Source organism: Perca flavescens, chromosome 24 (assembly GCF_004354835.1).
Source record: "Perca flavescens isolate YP-PL-M2 chromosome 24, PFLA_1.0, whole genome shotgun sequence".
In the NCBI taxonomy this organism is placed as follows: Eukaryota; Metazoa; Chordata; class Actinopteri; order Perciformes; family Percidae; genus Perca; species Perca flavescens.
The window spans coordinates 2,869,745-2,887,135 of record NC_041354.1 but is presented as its reverse complement, the minus strand read 5'-3'; the positions used below and the strand labels follow the sequence as shown (position 1 = coordinate 2,887,135).

The window sequence follows — 17,391 nt, the reverse complement described above, 5'->3', positions numbered from 1 at the left end:
ATTTATTTAATTAGTTTATTTGTCAGGGACAATGTACAAAATACATTAAACTTACAAAAAGATGTTTTGTACCAGAGTTAGCTAATGCTAGTTTCCATCTGCAGTCCCCATGATAGGACCAGCTAACGGTTGCAGCCCTAATATTAATACGTATCACAGCTTTCATTATTTCCGGTCTTTGTTGACCTTAGGGTGCAGCTCAGACACTAAATGATGTTAACAAGACAGGGCCCGTCCTCTGCTTGGGAGCTACAGTTCTCAGCACTAGTAGCTAGTGTATTCCTCCTTAAGGAAAAGAAATGGACCCAGATGTATTGAAGCAGAACAATCCAATAAACTCTTACTTTCTCTTTTTTTCTCCCCAGATGAGTGCAGAGTTTCCGGACGACAACGGAGAAGTTCCTTCACTCCATTCATGCCGCCTTCTCTCCGTACTCACTGTATACTCATAGTATTGTATGTCATGAAATAATTTAATAAAAAAGTAAGTAATAGTACGTATTATGTCAAAAAAAAGCTCAGAAAAGTCATACATGTCAAAAAGTGTTATTACAATGTTATAACACTGTTATAACAATGTAATAACTATGTAATATGACAAAAAAAAATCTGTTAAAAAGTGCTATTACACAGCTGTACACAGTACATGCCGTAAAAGTGGATGTAAATAATTTTTTTGTCCATAAAAAAAAAATTTGGATTTTTTTTCTTAAATTAGAATCTTCTCTTCCTTTCTCCTACTCACTTTCTCTGAGATGTCCTACTCTGGTCTCTTCCTGTCTCTGGGGTGTCCTAGTGCGGTCTCACCCTTTCTCTGAGTTGTCCTACTCTGGTCTCTTCCTGTCTCTGAGGTGTCCTACTCTGGTCTCACCCCTTCTCGGAGTTGTCCTACTCTGGTCTCTTCCTGTCTCTGAGGTGTCCTACTCTGGTCTCACCCCTTCTCGGAGTTGTCCTACTCTGGTCTCTTCCTGTCTCTGAGGTGTCCTACTCTGGTCTCACCCCTTCTTGGAGTTGTCCTACTCTGGTCTCTTCCTGTCTCTGAGGTGTCCTACTCTGGTCTCACCCCTTCTCGGAGTTGTCCTACTCTGGTCTCTTCCTGTCTCTGAGGTGTCCTACTCTGGTCTCACCCCTTCTCGGAGTTGTCCTACTCTGGTCTCTTCCTGTCTGTGAGGTGTCCTACTCTGGTCTCACCCCTTCTCTGAGTTGTCCTACACTCGTCTCTTCCTGTCCTAGGGTGGTCTTTTCCTGTCTCACTCTTTCTCTGAGGTGTCCTACTCTGGTCTCTTCCTCTCCTACTCTGGTCTCTGCCTTACTCTGATCCCTGCCTGTCCTAATACTCCTACTCTGGTATCTGCTTGTCCTTGTCTTAATACTCTCCTACTCTCTTCTTGCCTGCACTTCCTTTCCTAGCCTCTCTTTCCTATCTGGGGGGCCTATCTAAGTGCACACACGCTGATACCGAGCTGTCTTGAACCCACCACCGGCGCCTTTAGTGGCGAAGACAAACCAACTGCGCCACCAACGCATGTACGCATGTGACCGTTCTCCGGGTGTATTTGTCTTTGTCATTCTGGGTGTAAAGCTCAAAATAAATTGACTGTTCTTGCGTTGGAACCCATAACCTTTGTGTCTCCCAACCAGCGTTCCATCACACTGAGCTATCAGATCTGATGGACAAGCTCATGGTTAGTTGTGTATTTGTCTTTGTCATTCTTGGTGTAAAGCTCAAAATAAATTGTCCTTTCCTGTGTTGGAACCCATAACCTTTGTGTTTTCTAACCAACATCTCATCACACTGAGCTATCAGATCTGTCAACAAGTGGCATGTGTTTAGTTGCGTATTTTACTTGTTCATTTTGGGTGTTGGACCTTAAAATTTAGTTTGCCATAAAGAAGTTGAACACACAACCTCCTGAGCAGATCATGCAGGTATTATCATGCTGAGCTATCTATGACACTGTGAGCTTTTTGGTTGGAGGTTGTATTTAACGTTCACATCACTGAGGTGAAAAATTAAAACAATCTTCTGACTGAACCGGGACTCGATCCCTCAACCTCATCCTGTCACATCACAGTCTTATCCTGGTGAGCTATTCCTCAGGCTGGGAATTTTTTTTCGTTCTGTTATTTGTTCTTCACACACATCTTTTAGCAAGACAGGGGAATCGGGGTGAGGGGAGGGGGAGTTCTGATCTGATCTGATGCTACATCACATCCACTAGACGTGTCCATGTCAAAGGACGAGCCTGGAGGCCTGCCTTATATTGCCTCTGATTACCTTGTCACGCAGTGGTGTGGGGTCCTTTGTTACCAGCCAAACAAGGCGTTTCCACTGTTAAAAAACTTCTATCCCACTGGTCCCTTCTGCACAGCAATACCACAAAACATTACTCAAAAAGACTAAAAAACACAACTCTCTTGCAACAGGTCACAGCCCCGACTTGTCTTTCTTTGTCCTCCTGTTTGTCTACCCACACACCTGTTTCCCGTCCACCTTTAACAACCACATCATTAGATCCTGTGGCCAATCATGAGCTGTGTGTGTGGGGGGGGGGTGTGGTCCAGGCAATCACAGCTGCTTCTCATAATCCCAGTCTGGGGGTAGATGCTAGATCAGATGCACTAGACGTGTCCATGTCAGAGGACGTGCCTGGGGTCTGCCTTATATTGCCTCTGATTTGGCCCGAACCTAACGACGTCACATCTAGTGGATGTGATCTAGCATTTACCTGGAGGCATCAGCCTGTCTTGCTGAGCCACTTCTCTCTCTATAATGAACATTAAAAGCACCATGCAAGTCCAAGATTGCCAATTCGGACCATGTGGTCAGAGCTTGTTAATAAGCAGCTGAATGCTGTGTGGGACAAAGGATGTGTAGCCTCTTTTAGTCCCCTGGGGGCAATAAAGGTTTCATTCATTCACTCATTAATTCAGTCATTCATGTGCCCTCCCACTCCTGAAAGTTTTCATTATAAGAGATAGAACTGGCTTAGCAAGACAGGCTGATGCCTCCCGGTAAATGCTAGATCACATCCACTAGACGTGTCCATGTCAGAGGACGTGCCTGGTGGTCTGCCCTATATTGCCTCTGATTTGGCCCGAACCTAACGACGTCAACACGTCTAGTGGATGTGATCTAGCATTTACCGTCTTGCTTAGCCACTTCTCTCTCTATAATGAACATTAAAAGGACCATACAGGTCCAATATTAACAATTCGGACCATGTGGTCAGAGCTTGTTAATAAGCAGTTGAATGCTGTGGGACAAAAGGATGCTAGATCACATCCACTAGACGTGTTGACGTCGTTAGGTTCAGGCGAGGGGGGGGGGGGGTAGGTAGATGCCAGATCAGATCCACTAGATGTGTACATGTCAAAGGACGTGCCCTGTTATCCTTACCCTCCTCACCCCTGAACCGACATTCAACTGTTTATTAACAAGCTCTGACCACATGGTCCGAATTGGCACTCTTGCATGGTGCTTTTAATGTTCATTATAGAGAGAGAAGTGGGTCAGCAAGACAGGCTGATGCCTCCAGGTAAATGCTAGATAACATACACTAGACGTGTTGACGTGTTAGGATGGTTAGGTTCGGGCCAAATCAGAGGCAATATAAGGCAGACCACCAGGCACGTCCTCTGACATGGACACGTCCAGTGCATCTGATCTAGCATCTACCCCCAGACTGGGATTATGAGAAGCAGCTGTGATTGCCTGGACCACACCCCCCCCACAGCTCCTGATTGGCCACAGGATCTAATGATGTGGTTGTTAAAGGTGGACGGGAAACAGGTGTGTGGGTAGACAAACAGGAGGACAAAGAAAGACAAGTCGGGGCTGTGACCTGTTGCAAGAGAGTTGGTAATCAGAGGCAATATAAGGCAGGCCACCAGGCTCGTCCTTTGACATGGACACGTCTAGTGGATGTGATGTAGCATCAGATCAGATCAGAACTCCCCCTCCCCTCACCCCGATTCCCCTGTCTTGCTAAAAGATGTGTGTGAAGAACAAATAACAGAACGAAAAAAAATTCCCAGCCTGAGGAATAGCTCACCAGGATAAGACTGTGATGTGACAGGATGAGGTTGAGGGATCGAGTCCCGGTTCAGTCAGAAGATTGTTTTAATTTTTCACCTCAGTGATGTGAACGTTAAATACAACCTCCAACCAGAAAGCTCACAGTGTCATAGATAGCTCAGCATGATAATACCTGCATGATCTGCTCAGGAGGTTGTGTGTTCAACTCCTTTATGGCAAACTAAATTTTAAGGTCCAACACCCAAAATGAACAAGTAAAATACGCAACTAAACACATACCACTTGTTGACAGATCTGATAGCTCAGTGTGATGAGATGTTGGTTAGAAAACACAAAGGTTATGGGTTCCAACACAGGAAAGGACAATTTATTTTGAGCTTTACACCAAGAATGACAAAGACAAATACACAACTAACCATGAGCTTGTCCATCAGATCTGATAGCTCAGTGTGATGGAACGCTGGTTGGGAGACACAAAGGTTATGGGTTCCAACGCAAGAACAGTCAATTTATTTTGAGCTTTACACCCAGAATGACAAAGACAAATACACCCGGAGAACGGTCACATGCGTACATGCGTTGGTGGCGCAGTTGGTTTGTCTTCGCCACTAAAGGCGCCGGTGGCGGGTTCAAGACAGCTCGGTATCAGCGTGTGTGCACTTAGATAGGCCCCCCAGATAGGAAAGAGAGGCTAGGAAAGGAAGTGCAGGCAAGAAGAGAGTAGGAGAGTATTAAGACAAGGACAGGCAGGGATCAGAGTAAGGCAGAGACCAGAGTAGGAGAGGAAGAGACCAGAGTAGGACACCTCAGAGAAAGAGTGAGACAGGAAAAGACCACCCTAGGACAGGAAGAGACAAGTGTAGGACAACTCAGAGAAGGGGTGAGACCAGAGTAGGACACCTCAGAGACAGGAAGAGACCAGAGTAGGACAACTCAGAGAAAGGGTGAGACCACACTAGGACACCTCAGAGACAGGAAGAGACCAGAGTAGGACATCTCAGAGAAAGTGAGTAGGAGAAAGGAAGAGAAGATTCTAATTTAAGAAAAAAAAATCCAAATTTTTTTTTTTTTGGACAAAAATTATTTACATCCACTTTTACGGCATGTACTGTGTACAGCTGTGTAATAGCACTTTTTAAGATTTTTTTTTGTCATATTACATAGTTATTACATTGTTATAACAGTGTTATAACAATGTAATAACACTTTTTGACACTTTTTTAACTTTGTGACAGCTTTTTGTCATAATACATGTTATAACAGTGTTATAACATTGTAATAACACTTTTGACATGTATGACTTTTCTGAGCTTTTTTTTGACATAATACGTTACTATTACTTACTTTTTATTAAATTATTTCATGACATACAATACTATGAGTATACAGTGAGTACGGAGAGAAGGCGGCATGAATGGAGTGAAGGAACTTCTCCGTTGTGGTCCGGAAACTCTGCACTCATCTGGCGAGAAAAAAAGAGAAAGTAAGAGTTTATTGGATTGTTCTGCTTCAATACATCTGGGTCCATTTCTTTTCCTTAAGGAGGAATAAAAGACACCGAGACACAAGGTAGAGCTACTAGTGCTGAGAACTGTAGCTCCCAAGCAGAGGACGGGCCCTGTCTTGTTAACATCATTTAATGTCTGAGCTGCACCCTAAGGTCAACAAAGACCGGAAATAATGAAAGCTGTGATACGATTAATATTAGGGCTGCAACCGTTAGCTGGTCCTATCATGGGGACTGCAGATGGAAACTAGCATTAGCTAACTCTGGTACAAAACATCTTTTTGTAAGTTTAATGTATTTTGTACATTGTCCCTGACAAATAAACTAATTAAATAAATAAATGAACCAGGGGGGGAAAAGGCTCCGATACCCGTGCCGCTAAACGATTCAGTCCCGGTACGCAGGAAGTGGGAACAGCAGCCGCCTGCCAAAACCCACACACAACAACCAGTCACCATCACACTTCCAACAAGAAAAGACATCTGCTGAGATAAACAACAGGTAGTTTTCTTATGAATTGCCTCGTAATTGTTCCAGGGTCAGTGGTTGACCTGTGGGTTTTTAATCCATGCTGGAGGAACCGCCTGTCCAAAGCTGTTTAGTTACTGCTGGCTAACGTCAACTTCTCCTACAGCTGACTGCCTGATATTCAGTGCTGTGGGTCGTTTATGGCAAAAATCTCCCAAATAAAATGACAGACAAAATAAGTTGTCATGTTTCCTGATCTTCAGTTTATTCCAACACCACGGACTGCAGGTCCAACAAGCTACGCTACTTCTGGAACTCTGGCGTAATAATGGTGGGCGACCGCACTTCTTTACTCACTAAACACACACACAGCGATTGGAAGGGTGCGTTTGATTTAATGATCCAGTATTTAATGTTTCGACGACCAAACCACACAAATGATGTCATCTGCACCGGTCAATTCCAAACTGTTTTGTGGTTGGCTGACAAATTACCAGCAAAGTGGTGTGGGTTTAAAAGATCTGTCAACCTTCACAAACCATTCTGTGGAACTTACACAATTTAAATAAAGGATTTTATATACATGATGCAAAGTATTTTTAATTTATTTCTATGCCATACAGGCGTAAAAAAAAAAATGCAACGTGTGTGTTCAGGGATGCGTGAAGCTGAGGGCGGAGGAGAACAATACTAAGCGATGAAGGTTGGGGTTACAAGTACCAGAAAGAACTTCGAAAATCTACTTTCACACTCAGCTGCATTATTTTCAGTGTTTTGTCTACAAAACGTCAAACTCTAAACCCATCTGAGTGGAGAAGATGGAGCCGGCTAAACGTTGTCAGAGACTGATGAGAACTAACAACAGCACTACACCACCAAGCCTACCACACTCACACGTCCTCTCTGACAGCTTACCGACAACTCTAAAACTAACGCTGCCATCGGTGTCATGAGCTGACACAACATTCAGCTTCAGCACACGTTCTCTCAAACATTTCACACACTGCTTTGTGTGTTTACTCCTTCAAACCCAGCAGACCTGCCGAGGGCTTCAAACTCCAACCTTCTCAACACCGAGGCAGCCACCTGACCAGCAGGTTTTAGAAGATGGAACACAGCAGTTTACACTCTGCTCTATCACTACATAGTCGGATTATAGTTCTTCAGCAGAAACAACACAACACAGCCTCGCTCTAACGTACACAAGGTAACAGTTCTGCCACTGGAAATATCTCTACCACAAGCTCCTGCAAACACTTAACCACTGACCTTGAGATTCTGGACTCTGTGTGACCTGACCCTTTCAAATCAACTCAATCCGTCAACATTACAGCCAGCAGCTGTTAATCCGGAGAGAAAGCATGTCCTACCTCAGAGCTTCAGCTCAGAGAAGATGTTCCTTCAGCTGGTCTCTACAAGGCTCCTCTTCTTCTTCCCAGATGGCATCCATTGAAAAGGAGGAGGATGGAGCCATGTAAAGGGGAGGCACATATGTACTTTGATTATGTCAAATACATTTTTCTGATTGTACATACTGTACATTTCCAATGAAGGACCTTTATTTGTAACCGAGTATTACTACTGTGTGGTATTATAGTTTTGCTCAAGTAAAAGATCAGAATACTCCCTCCACCGCTGGGTTTAGTCTTTATTTCACTATGTAGCCAAATATGTGTCACTCATATTAATGAAGCCATCTTTTTTTCAACAGCAGCTGATGTGGTTTTGTTTTATTTTGTTGAACAGTATTAAAATCCCTCTGTGTCTGAGTAGTCCAAAATAAAATATCTAAAATGAAACAATAACAAATATAAGAAAATAATTTTTAAATAATAAAAATGAAAAATATATTAAATTATTATAAATGGTCTTCAATTAAAATGATATTATATTCAAACTATCAATGTGTACAATCTGCCTTTATAAAAGGATTTTGTTTTGTTTGAGGAGACTTCATTTAAAGACTAGAAAACTATAAATGAAGGGGGTGAAGGTACGTCATCGTGACGTAGGTTGTATACAAGGAAGTGGACTGTGAGTGTGCTGGCTAACCAGGCTAACCTTATATACTGTCTATGAGGCTAACACATTCTGGCTAGCTACGTAGCTTTTCATTTACAGCTTTTTATGCAGCGTGTTAGCGGTAAAGCCGACGTTAAAAACAGCAACACCGTTTTCTGACGTTTACAAACAACACAGAACTCGTTACGTCACTTACTAAATGGTGAGCCAGGAGCACGTGCGGGTGGACAGCGAGTCTGGTAACTGAAGAGAACATGTCTGCAAGTTACCCCACACCAGTTTACTCCCACGCAGGAAGAGGAGACTTCCGAGATGTCTACGAGCCGGCGGAGGACTCTTTCCTCTTGATAGACGCCCTGGAGAAAGACGCAGACAGGCTGCAGCAGATGAGGTCAGACACAGCTCACATGGTACTCTTGATTGCGTCATAGGTTTCCTTTTAGTTCACCTGAACATCACTTCTGGGTGTTTAAATGTGCTCTGCTGTTTGTAGCCCGTGTGTGTGTCTGGAGGTGGGCAGCGGCTCGGGAGTGGTGTCAGCTTTTCTGGCATCAGTGGTTGGACCTTCAGCTCTATATCTGTGAGTGTAAAACATACAAACATACATACACACACACACACACACACACACACACACACACACACACACACACACACACGCCCAGCCAATAGGCTACAAATGGGCTTACTTGTTGTAAATGCATGGGAGGAACACATTTTAAATAGAAGCTGCATTTCTCTCTCAGCTGCACCGATGTGAATCATGCAGCGGCACAGTGCACAGCAAGGACAGCTTCCTGTAACAATGTTTCACTGCAGCCTGTCAACACGTCACTGGTGAGACTTTTTACATTCACATTTCAGGTATTCAAATGCTTCCAGTGTAAAGGTTGTTTTCCTTTTTTCTTCTTCAGGCGGAGTGTCTCCTGCCCCGCTTAAGTGGAAAAGTGGACGTCCTTCTCTTCAACCCTCCCTACGTGGTCACACCTTCAGAAGAGGTGGCGAGGCTCCGTACAGCACCTTCTTCAGTTTAGAGATGAGGAGCATGTGATCAATGTGTGCTTTTCTTTCAGGTGGGCAGCACGGGTATAGAGGCCGCCTGGGCCGGGGGGAAGCGAGGCCGAGAGGTGACCGACAGGTTTCTGCCTGTGGTAGCACAGTTGCTCTCCAGCAAAGGTTTATTCTACCTCATTACTATAGCGGAGAACGATCCAGGTGAGTTCACTGATGCCTCGGAAATGCTTTCCAGTGCAGGAAACATTGTGGATAACAAGTATAGTAGCCTATGTTTTCCTTTTCTCACCAGAGGAGATTATCCGTCTACTGGGCAAACATGGCTTGAGGGGAGAGTCCTGCTTGTCGACCAGAGCTGGAAATGAGAGGCTGTCCGTCCTGCGCTTCCATAGGAGTTAACAAACATGGAACTGTCACTTAGAAATCTGCTGAAAGGATTACAGGAACTGATGAGAAAAAATGTTTTCAGGATATCATTTTCGACTCCCTGGACACTGTTGTCTGCAAGAACAAATTTACCGCAGAGGAAAAGAATCCTCAGAACCGGTGTGAAGAACTTTCTAAATAAAGCTCTGCAGAACAAAAACTTTTCTTTGCAAGAAATTGGTGAAATGACCATGGTGCTTCTGATGTACTGGTAACATTGTAAGTAAATAAAACAAATGCCACACAATTAGTTTTTCTTGCATTCACCAAGGCAGGTTTAATAATGAAATAGATTGTGCTACAGACATTCAAAAATTCATTTTACTAACATACTCCATCTGGACATCATTACAAATAGGACCACCGTGACTTTTTTTTTTTTTTTTTTTAAGGTTAATTCCAGTGCATCTAATATTTTGTTAAATGTAATTTTGTTTAAAGTATCATCATACTCTATACACAAGAAATAGAAATGCTACAATTTAATATATGTACGTCTGCCAGCTTCAAACATCCCATGATGAAATCTACTAACTCAACTGACATGACTGAATATTTTGATTTAGGTGTTGCTTTGTTAGTGTCTCTTTTGTATTATAAAACCAGTTTTAAGTAACAGAAGTAAACCGTCGTTAATGGCCAACAGTACAGCCGAGCTGGATGAGTGTTCTCTAACTCTGGGAACTGGACTTCCACATGATGTGTCCGTCCTCTCCGAGCCGGACCGCGCCGCTGGCCACCAGCTCCAGAGCGGTGGGGAAGGCTCGGTGCTCTGCCTCTCGGATTCTGTCCGACAGACTCTCCTCTGTGTCGCCGACCAGCACGGGCACTGCCTCCTGCGCCACGATGGCTCCTGCGTCCACCTCTTCCTAAACACAGGTGAACAAAAACCAATGGCTGCATGACTTGTTCAGAGAAAAAGCTCCAGGTTTGATGTCTGGTGTTTCCACGGTACGCCGTACTTACTGCCACAAAATGGACTGTGCAGCCGGCGACCCGTACCCCAGCTTGTAGCGCCTGCTTCTGGGCGTTCACCCCCTTGAACGAGGGCAGCAGGGATGGATGGATGTTCAGCAGCTTTCCTGTCCCGGAAACAAACAAACAGCCAATGTAAAACACCTTCCTGTGACCCCACCACATGCAAATGTAAGAAATCTTTGTTCAAACAGCAGGTTTTTTCCCCACACCGTTCCATTTCTTGACGAAAGTTCCCGTGAGGATCCTCATGAATCCAGCCAGACACACCAGCTCCACCCCAAATTCTTCCAGTACGCGGTCAATGGTGCCGTCGAACTCGGCTCGGCTCCCGTACAGTTTGTGGTCCACCACCTAAGTTTGGGTCAAGACAAACAAACGCAACTGCATCAACAGAATTTAGGTTTTTAAATGCTTTTGGTTCTCACTGTTTATTTAGTTAAATTAAATGCTTGTGGTGTGTATTTTTTGGTTCATTAATATCACATGGGCTGGGTCATCCACTTTTACCATCTATAAATATGTGCAATATTAGACCAGTTCTGAGTTTTAAAGATGCAGAAGTCGTCATGCAGCTCGACTACTGCAATATCCTGCCAACAGGTGTTCACCTAAAAGGCACTAAACTGGTTTTGACTACAAACTTTTAGAATTACCAGGGAAAATGATAATATTGCCTCGCTTTATCATCACTCCACACTAGTTAGGTTTGTTGGATTTTACCCACCTGTAAATGGGAATGCAACTATCCTGTCACAGGCAGTTTTGTTTTGCGTGAATGTTCTTTGTGGACAAAAAAAAATAAAATACTCAATATGTTTACCCGTGTCTGGATGCCAGCCAGCGATGCTCTCTTCAGGCCCTGAACTCCAGGTCTGTTGGAGATGACCACCACTATCTCTGCAGAGCTGGACGGACGCTTGGCCTGCTCTATCAGCGCCTGCAGGTTGGTGCCTGAGACAAACATACCCAAGGATTTTTTAAACAGGTCCTAAAACAGTGGTTACTGTGGAGAAATGAGAGCGGTATCACTCCTCTCCTCATACTCGACAAGAAAGCCAATATGCATCCTTCCTAAAATATTGAACTAATCCTTTAATTGTCTTGCGAGGCGCTCCAATTCCACTCTCATTCTTGGATCAATAAAAAAAATAAACACCTGTGCCAGAGATAAGAACAGCCACTCTGGTCCTCTTGCGGGGCGTGCTGCTGTTGCCGTGGCAACCCCTGTTCTGCTCAACGCCCAACTCTCTGCCGGAAGCCACCCCCACATTCAGCAGGCTGTGTGTCAGGTTGCGGACCACCACAGGCTCTGACCCTGCATAAAAAGAAAAAAGAAAAAGCCTTTCCTTTGCTCTTGTCATGTTAAACCCACTAGCTGAAGCTGTGCTGTGTTACATGACTGGCTCACCCTGCTGCTTGTGGGCCAGTGAACCCACAATCCAGGCCTCTTCATGTGCTTGAAGCTGGTGTAGTACCCCCTGAGCATCCAAAGGGGCAACCACCAGCACTGCCCCCAGGCCACAGTTGAAGGTGCGGGTCATCTCCTCCTCGCTCAGACCCCCCTCCTTTTGGAGCCAGGAAAACACTGGGGGGACGCTCCATCGAGAGGAATCTGAGTCACGTAGAAACGCCAAGAGGAAATATTAATGAGAAATGGCTGCAGCCTTAAATAACAACTACACAGTGACCTCTACATTTTCAAGGGGGAGGGGGGGGGGGGACATGAACATTGACTGGAGGGGAACTGTGCTGAATATGAAAAGAAGGCTGCTGCTGCTTATTTACATTTGCATTGAGTTCAATGTGCACAGCAGTCATCCCACTATAAAACTTTATTCCTCCCCCGCTGCCTCACACTAGGTTATCATAAAAATGGTAACTAATTTCCAAAATGCTAATGCAGCTTCATCCAAAAGGCACACCACCTTTCCAGACTGCCAACGTCAACATCTTATATGCTTCATTTGAAGTTTCCACATGCTTTCATCTCACCTAAATCGACTGCCAGTTCCTGGGGCAGCACCCGAGGGATGTTCTCCAGAAGCCCACCCCCTGTGATGTGAGCGTAGGCTTTGACCGCGCCGCTGCGAAGGATTGGCAGCAGCAGACGGCTGTAGATCTTCGTCGGCGTCAGCAAAACCTCGCCTGGAAGCAGAGTTACCGTATAGTAGGCATCAAGGGTTAAAGTTCCACCTGAAGATTTCAGCAATGCAACTAAACAAATGACTTTTGTTTATTATCCATTAATCTGCTGATTATTTTCTCAATTAAACATTTGCTCTGTAAAATGGCAGAAAAATTGTGAAAAATGCACAAATGTCACAAGGTCCTAAAGTCCAAGATGATGCGCATGTTTTCTTACAGTCAGGTTCCACGGGTACGGGTTCCACCTTTGTGACTTAAAAGGTGACTCACCAACAGTCTGTCCCGACTTGCCAAAAGGAGCAGGGGAGCTGTAGCTCAGGTTGGCCCTCTCCAGGACTTTGCGGACAAGGCTGAAGCCGTTGCTGTGGACCCCGGAGGAGGCCAGTCCGATCAGCAGGTCCCCCTTGGCAATGTCCCCGAGCCTGGGCAGCAGGGCCCCACGCTCCACTGCTCCAACACAGAACCCAGCCAGGTCGTACTCTCCTTGAGCATAGACGCCTGGCATTTCTGCAGTCTCGCCACCTGGGCGTGGACATGAAAAAAAATAAAAATAAAGATGGGAGGTGAGTCCAGGCCCAGTCCACTCAGCTCTACCTTTTGAACCACGGCTGGTAACATTAGGACTTCTTTCGGATCATCGACGTGCCAAAATATGACTATTTATCTCGTCTCATGCATCATCGTACTTAAACACAACATCTGGGAATCTGTTCCAAATGAGTGGGCCACTCGGTGGAGAACGTGTTCACTGAACGCCATGTACTGCACACTGTCAGACAGTCAAATTGTCCCTTGTTAATATCTTTGCTCAAAGAAGTGAGTTTCTACCCCCATATATGATATTTATTTATAACCATTCTTGCAGGGCTGGATGGTTATATATAACTTTTGAATTGCTGGAGCTTGTATTGCAAGACAAATTTCTGTGTCCACGGACAATAAAGTGTTATCTTATCTCCTCCCTCACCGAGTAGAGCGCAGCCGGCCATCTGGCAGGCCTTAGCGACGCCGCCAACCACCGAGGCGGCAACGTCCACATCCAGGCTGCCGCAGGAGAAGTAGTCGAGGAAGAAGAGCGGCTCGGCGCCTTGAGCCAGCACGTCGTTCACACACATGGCCACCAGGTCCTGGCCTAGGCTGCCGTGCTGGCTGCACGCCTGGGCAATCTGAGGATACATTATTTTTTTTTTATTATATTGCTAAATGCTTTACCAACAAAATAAAACTGCAACAGAGAAGAGTTTCATCTGACTGATATTTTACTGGAGATTTGAAAAAGTCACATTTTGGCATCTTGATCTTTTGCACACACACTGGATCTTTCACACTTCCAATTAATGACATTCATATTTCTGTTCAGGGGTTTCGAGAAGCCTTTGAATCTGTGTACAGATAAGCATATCTCCCCTGCTGCTCTATTACTTCTGAGCCCAATTTGGATCCAATTTTGAATGGTTATTTCTTGGCCGATTCAGCATCTGCCAAAGCCTAATTGGAATGAGTCAAGGTTTTTAGTGCTTTCATTTGATTTTCCATGTGGTCCACGACTTTGAAATTACAATCGGGGCCACATACTTGCAGTAACAACAAATGACAAAATATGACTTGTGGCAAACAGTGGACACAAAGATTGACAGACAGATCTTCCATATTCTCCTTCAAAATTAGCATGAAGGAACTGAAGTCCCACCTTGAGTTTGGTCCCCACTCCGTCTGTCCCAGACACCAGGATCGGGTCGACAAAACCCGCTGCCTTCAGGTCAAACAGCCCAGCAAAGCCTCCCAGTTCTGCATTACACCCTGGGAACAAAAAGCCATTACAGACATGGTTACTGCTTCATCCATTCTTTCTAAATTTGACTGAGTTTTTACTAGGGCTGCTAAAGTTATCTCTGGAAACACACAATCAAAATGACAGCATTTACAACTAAAATGAGTAAAAATACAGCAATTTGTTTTCTTAATGGCCAAACGGTTTCAGTCAGCCGCTTGAAACAAGGAAACAAGCTATTCTTTCAGAGCACTGAGAGATACAAGCGTCTGATCATTATGTAGATGTACTACAAAATACTTTCTTGCACGGTCTTTAGTTTTTGGACATGAAAATGAAGTTACCAGCACGGGACGTTGCCTTGGCCAGAGGCTTGATTATGTCCACCAGGTTGTTACCGGCGGCAATGTCCACTCCGCTGTCCTTATAGGTCAGCCCTCTGTCAGAGACACAGTGAAATACAACCCACTCAGCTGATGAGCCGTTATTCCCAGTGTTATATCATGCCTGTCTTAAAGCTAGGTTCTGGTTGTGTAGAAATTTGAAGAAATACTAGGACACAGAAACTTCCAAAGTGAAGTTTATTAATCATAAAGTTCTACATGATATACTAACTAAAAAAAAACAACTGTAAAAACAACACAAAACAAGAAATGGAATGTTTTAGTGCTTGTGTGTCGCCTGTATGGCTATCACACACACCTGTGTTGGTTCAGGTGGGCGATGGCCCGGTGGCCGATGTCGCGGCGGTACACGGCGCCCGGGAATCCTATGGCCGCCACGCCCTGGTTGGCCGCCTGCAGAGCAGTCTCCAGGGACGGCCCGACTGCAGTGACGGTCAGGACCCGCCCGCCGCTGGAGACCACGCCTCCCTCCTTCAGCGCGGTGCCGGCATGGAAGACCTGCAGCCCAGAGTCCTGAACCTGGGGCAGACCTGAGGATTAACACAGGTGGTACTCTGTTATTTGCGACTTCTGGATAACAGCAGATACATATAAATACACAGAATATAAAAAAAACCAAATATTTTTATAATTTTGTATTATTTAATTTTTTTATATTTTTATTTATATTTTATATGATGGTCCAAGCTTCTCAAACATGAAAATGTGCTGCTTTTCTTTGTTTTATATAGTAATAACCTGAATATCTTTAACATTTCTGACAGGGTGGACAAAACAAACAAACAAACAAATAAAAACATCAATTTGTGCTTTGAGAAAACATAATGGCCATTTATAGACTAGTTACTATGGATATTAAACATGCCAAACAATTAATTGACAAAATTAACTGCATTTAAAGATTGCCTTGCTACTTTTACTTTCTCCCTGACAAAAAAACAAACATTTAGTAGAGAAAAAGACCCTTGGCACACTGGAATTCAGCATGGCAGACTGAATAAAATGATGTGAAGATTCCCTTCTGTTCCTGTCCTACCAAAACCGTACCTGTGATCTCTACTCCTCTCTTGTAGGAACCGGGGTAACCGGCGCTGGCCATAACCACAGTGACCGCAGAGCTGTCCTGGTGCCACACGGGGGCGTTGGAGACCAGCTTGCCGTTCACGGTGTTCAAGATGACTTCATACAGGTCGCTCTTTAGGAGTGGCAGCAGCACCTGAAAAGAGTTGACAGTAGATATTTGAGGTCTATTTGATGAGAAGATCCAGTGATAGGTGCCTTGGGTCTAAGAAGACCAACCTGACACTCAGGGTCTCCAAAGCGACAGTTGAACTCAAGGACCTTTGGCCCCTGCTTGGTCAACATCAGCCCTGCATACAGCACACCTGGACAACAACAACATATTTGAGATAAGAAAACAGGCTGTGTTTCAATAATCTGAGACCCTCAGACACTCATTGCAAACATAAGAACACAGAATACAGGTGAACTTTTTTGGACTCAAACAACCCACAAGAAGAGCATGCTCAGACTTGCTAACAGCATCTCTTCTGACTCCACGAATGTTTTAAATTATGAATACCAACTTTTGCCTTCTAACAGGCAATTTATAGTCCCTTCACTTAGATACAACAGGCTTAAGAACTCTTGTATACATCAGTCTATCCTCTTGCTAAACCAAAATTAGTGTGCTGCCAATTAAGATCTGGATCCGAGGATATCAAGAAACATATTTCTTTGCCATGGCTGTTGATATGTCTTCATCTTTGTACTAAATGTGTAATTGTTGTCTAACTCAAAATGAATTTCAGTGTAAACTGACAATAAAGTTGTATCGTATCCTATCGTACTGTACTCGTGTATAGACAGAAAAAGAGCACTTGCCAACATAAGGGGTTCCCTCCTCCTTCATCCCGTCCACAGTCTTCTGAAGGACTGTCTCTCTGATCTGCTGCAGCAGCTGCTGGCTCACCTGCACAGGGCCGAGAGACAGCATGGGCAGCATTAAAGATGGCTGCACGCAATATCAACTGGCTACGCGCGAGAGGCTGGCATATTTCAAAAGACACATGGGTTAGTTGAAAGACAATATCAGCAGTAAACTGCACATTAAAAAGTAACTGTCATTCTTTTTTTAGTGGGGCCTTTAATATTCTATTCAAGGTTCAGTGTTAATTTATTCAATTAAAGAATGTTAGAAGTGATTTCCTTTTATTTGTTTTAAATTCAACGCACAATTTGTTGTATTTTAGAAGAATACTGAAAGCGGCAAAAATGCAAAACTGAGTACATTTTAATATCCGTTTATCGCAAGTAATACTGTTAACGCGATATTCAACAACGTTATTGCATATTTTCCTCATACCGTGCAGCCTTACTGCATGCAAATGGACTGCTCCTAATCCTAAAATGAACACAGAATTCAGCAAAAAATAAGGAGAGGACATGTGTACCTGAGGGGTGGGGCAGTAGGCCCCCATGCCGCCGGTGTTGGGCCCCAGGTCGCCGTCCTGCAGCCGTTTGTGATCCTGTGCTGGAGGCATCGGAGACACCGACGAGCCGTCAGTGAAGCACAGAAACTAGAAAAACCGAGGGGGACAAGGATTAACATCATGTC

At 44.4% G+C, this 17,391-nt stretch overlaps 2 protein-coding genes and 1 long non-coding RNA gene across 4 annotated transcripts in view; 1 reads left to right on the top strand and 2 right to left on the bottom strand.

The window, feature by feature from the left end:
• Positions 1-5,369: 5,369 nt before the first annotated feature.
• Positions 5,370-8,546, bottom strand: LOC114551039 (uncharacterized). Its single transcript, XR_003691803.1, has 3 exons — positions 8,233-8,546; positions 7,385-7,445; positions 5,370-5,501 (listed from the first exon to the last, which is right to left on the bottom strand). It is a non-coding gene; the product is annotated as an uncharacterized LOC114551039 (long non-coding RNA).
• Positions 8,010-9,723, top strand: hemk2 (HemK methyltransferase 2, ETF1 glutamine and histone H4 lysine). Its single transcript, XM_028572115.1, has 6 exons — positions 8,010-8,427; positions 8,530-8,616; positions 8,783-8,873; positions 8,951-9,034; positions 9,110-9,251; positions 9,343-9,723. The coding sequence occupies exons 1-6, from the start codon at positions 8,291-8,293 to the stop codon at positions 9,447-9,449; spliced, it is 648 nt and encodes a 215-aa protein (XP_028427916.1). The 5' UTR covers positions 8,010-8,290; the 3' UTR covers positions 9,450-9,723.
• A 345-nt stretch (positions 9,724-10,068) lies between these two features.
• gart (phosphoribosylglycinamide formyltransferase) overlaps positions 10,069-17,391 on the bottom strand; it is a 16,024-nt gene continuing 8,701 nt past the window's right edge. For both annotated transcript variants that reach the window (XM_028572020.1, XM_028572021.1), the window contains exons 8-23: positions 17,228-17,353; positions 16,659-16,746; positions 16,074-16,159; positions 15,822-15,990; positions 15,073-15,304; positions 14,715-14,809; positions 14,290-14,399; positions 13,567-13,765; positions 12,870-13,121; positions 12,447-12,599; positions 11,863-12,066; positions 11,611-11,769; positions 11,275-11,405; positions 10,664-10,805; positions 10,443-10,558; positions 10,069-10,345 (exon numbers count right to left, since the gene is read on the bottom strand). In XM_028572020.1, coding sequence (XP_028427821.1) covers positions 10,148-10,345; positions 10,443-10,558; positions 10,664-10,805; positions 11,275-11,405; positions 11,611-11,769; positions 11,863-12,066; positions 12,447-12,599; positions 12,870-13,121; positions 13,567-13,765; positions 14,290-14,399; positions 14,715-14,809; positions 15,073-15,304; positions 15,822-15,990; positions 16,074-16,159; positions 16,659-16,746; positions 17,228-17,353 — 2,460 coding nt within the window. In that variant the 3' untranslated portion in view covers positions 10,069-10,147. The remainder of the gene's footprint in view (positions 10,346-10,442; positions 10,559-10,663; positions 10,806-11,274; positions 11,406-11,610; positions 11,770-11,862; positions 12,067-12,446; positions 12,600-12,869; positions 13,122-13,566; positions 13,766-14,289; positions 14,400-14,714; positions 14,810-15,072; positions 15,305-15,821; positions 15,991-16,073; positions 16,160-16,658; positions 16,747-17,227; positions 17,354-17,391) is intronic.

Coding starts and splice junctions, on each gene's coding strand:
- hemk2 (XM_028572115.1), top strand. CDS start 8,291: ATGTCTGCAAGTTACCCCACACCAGTTTACTCCCACGCAGGAAGAGGA. Junction 8,874..8,950: donor AGCCTGTCAACACGTCACTG/GTGAGACTTTTT, acceptor TTTCTTCTTCAG/GCGGAGTGTCTCCTGCCCCG. Junction 9,252..9,342: donor TATAGCGGAGAACGATCCAG/GTGAGTTCACTG, acceptor TTTTCTCACCAG/AGGAGATTATCCGTCTACTG.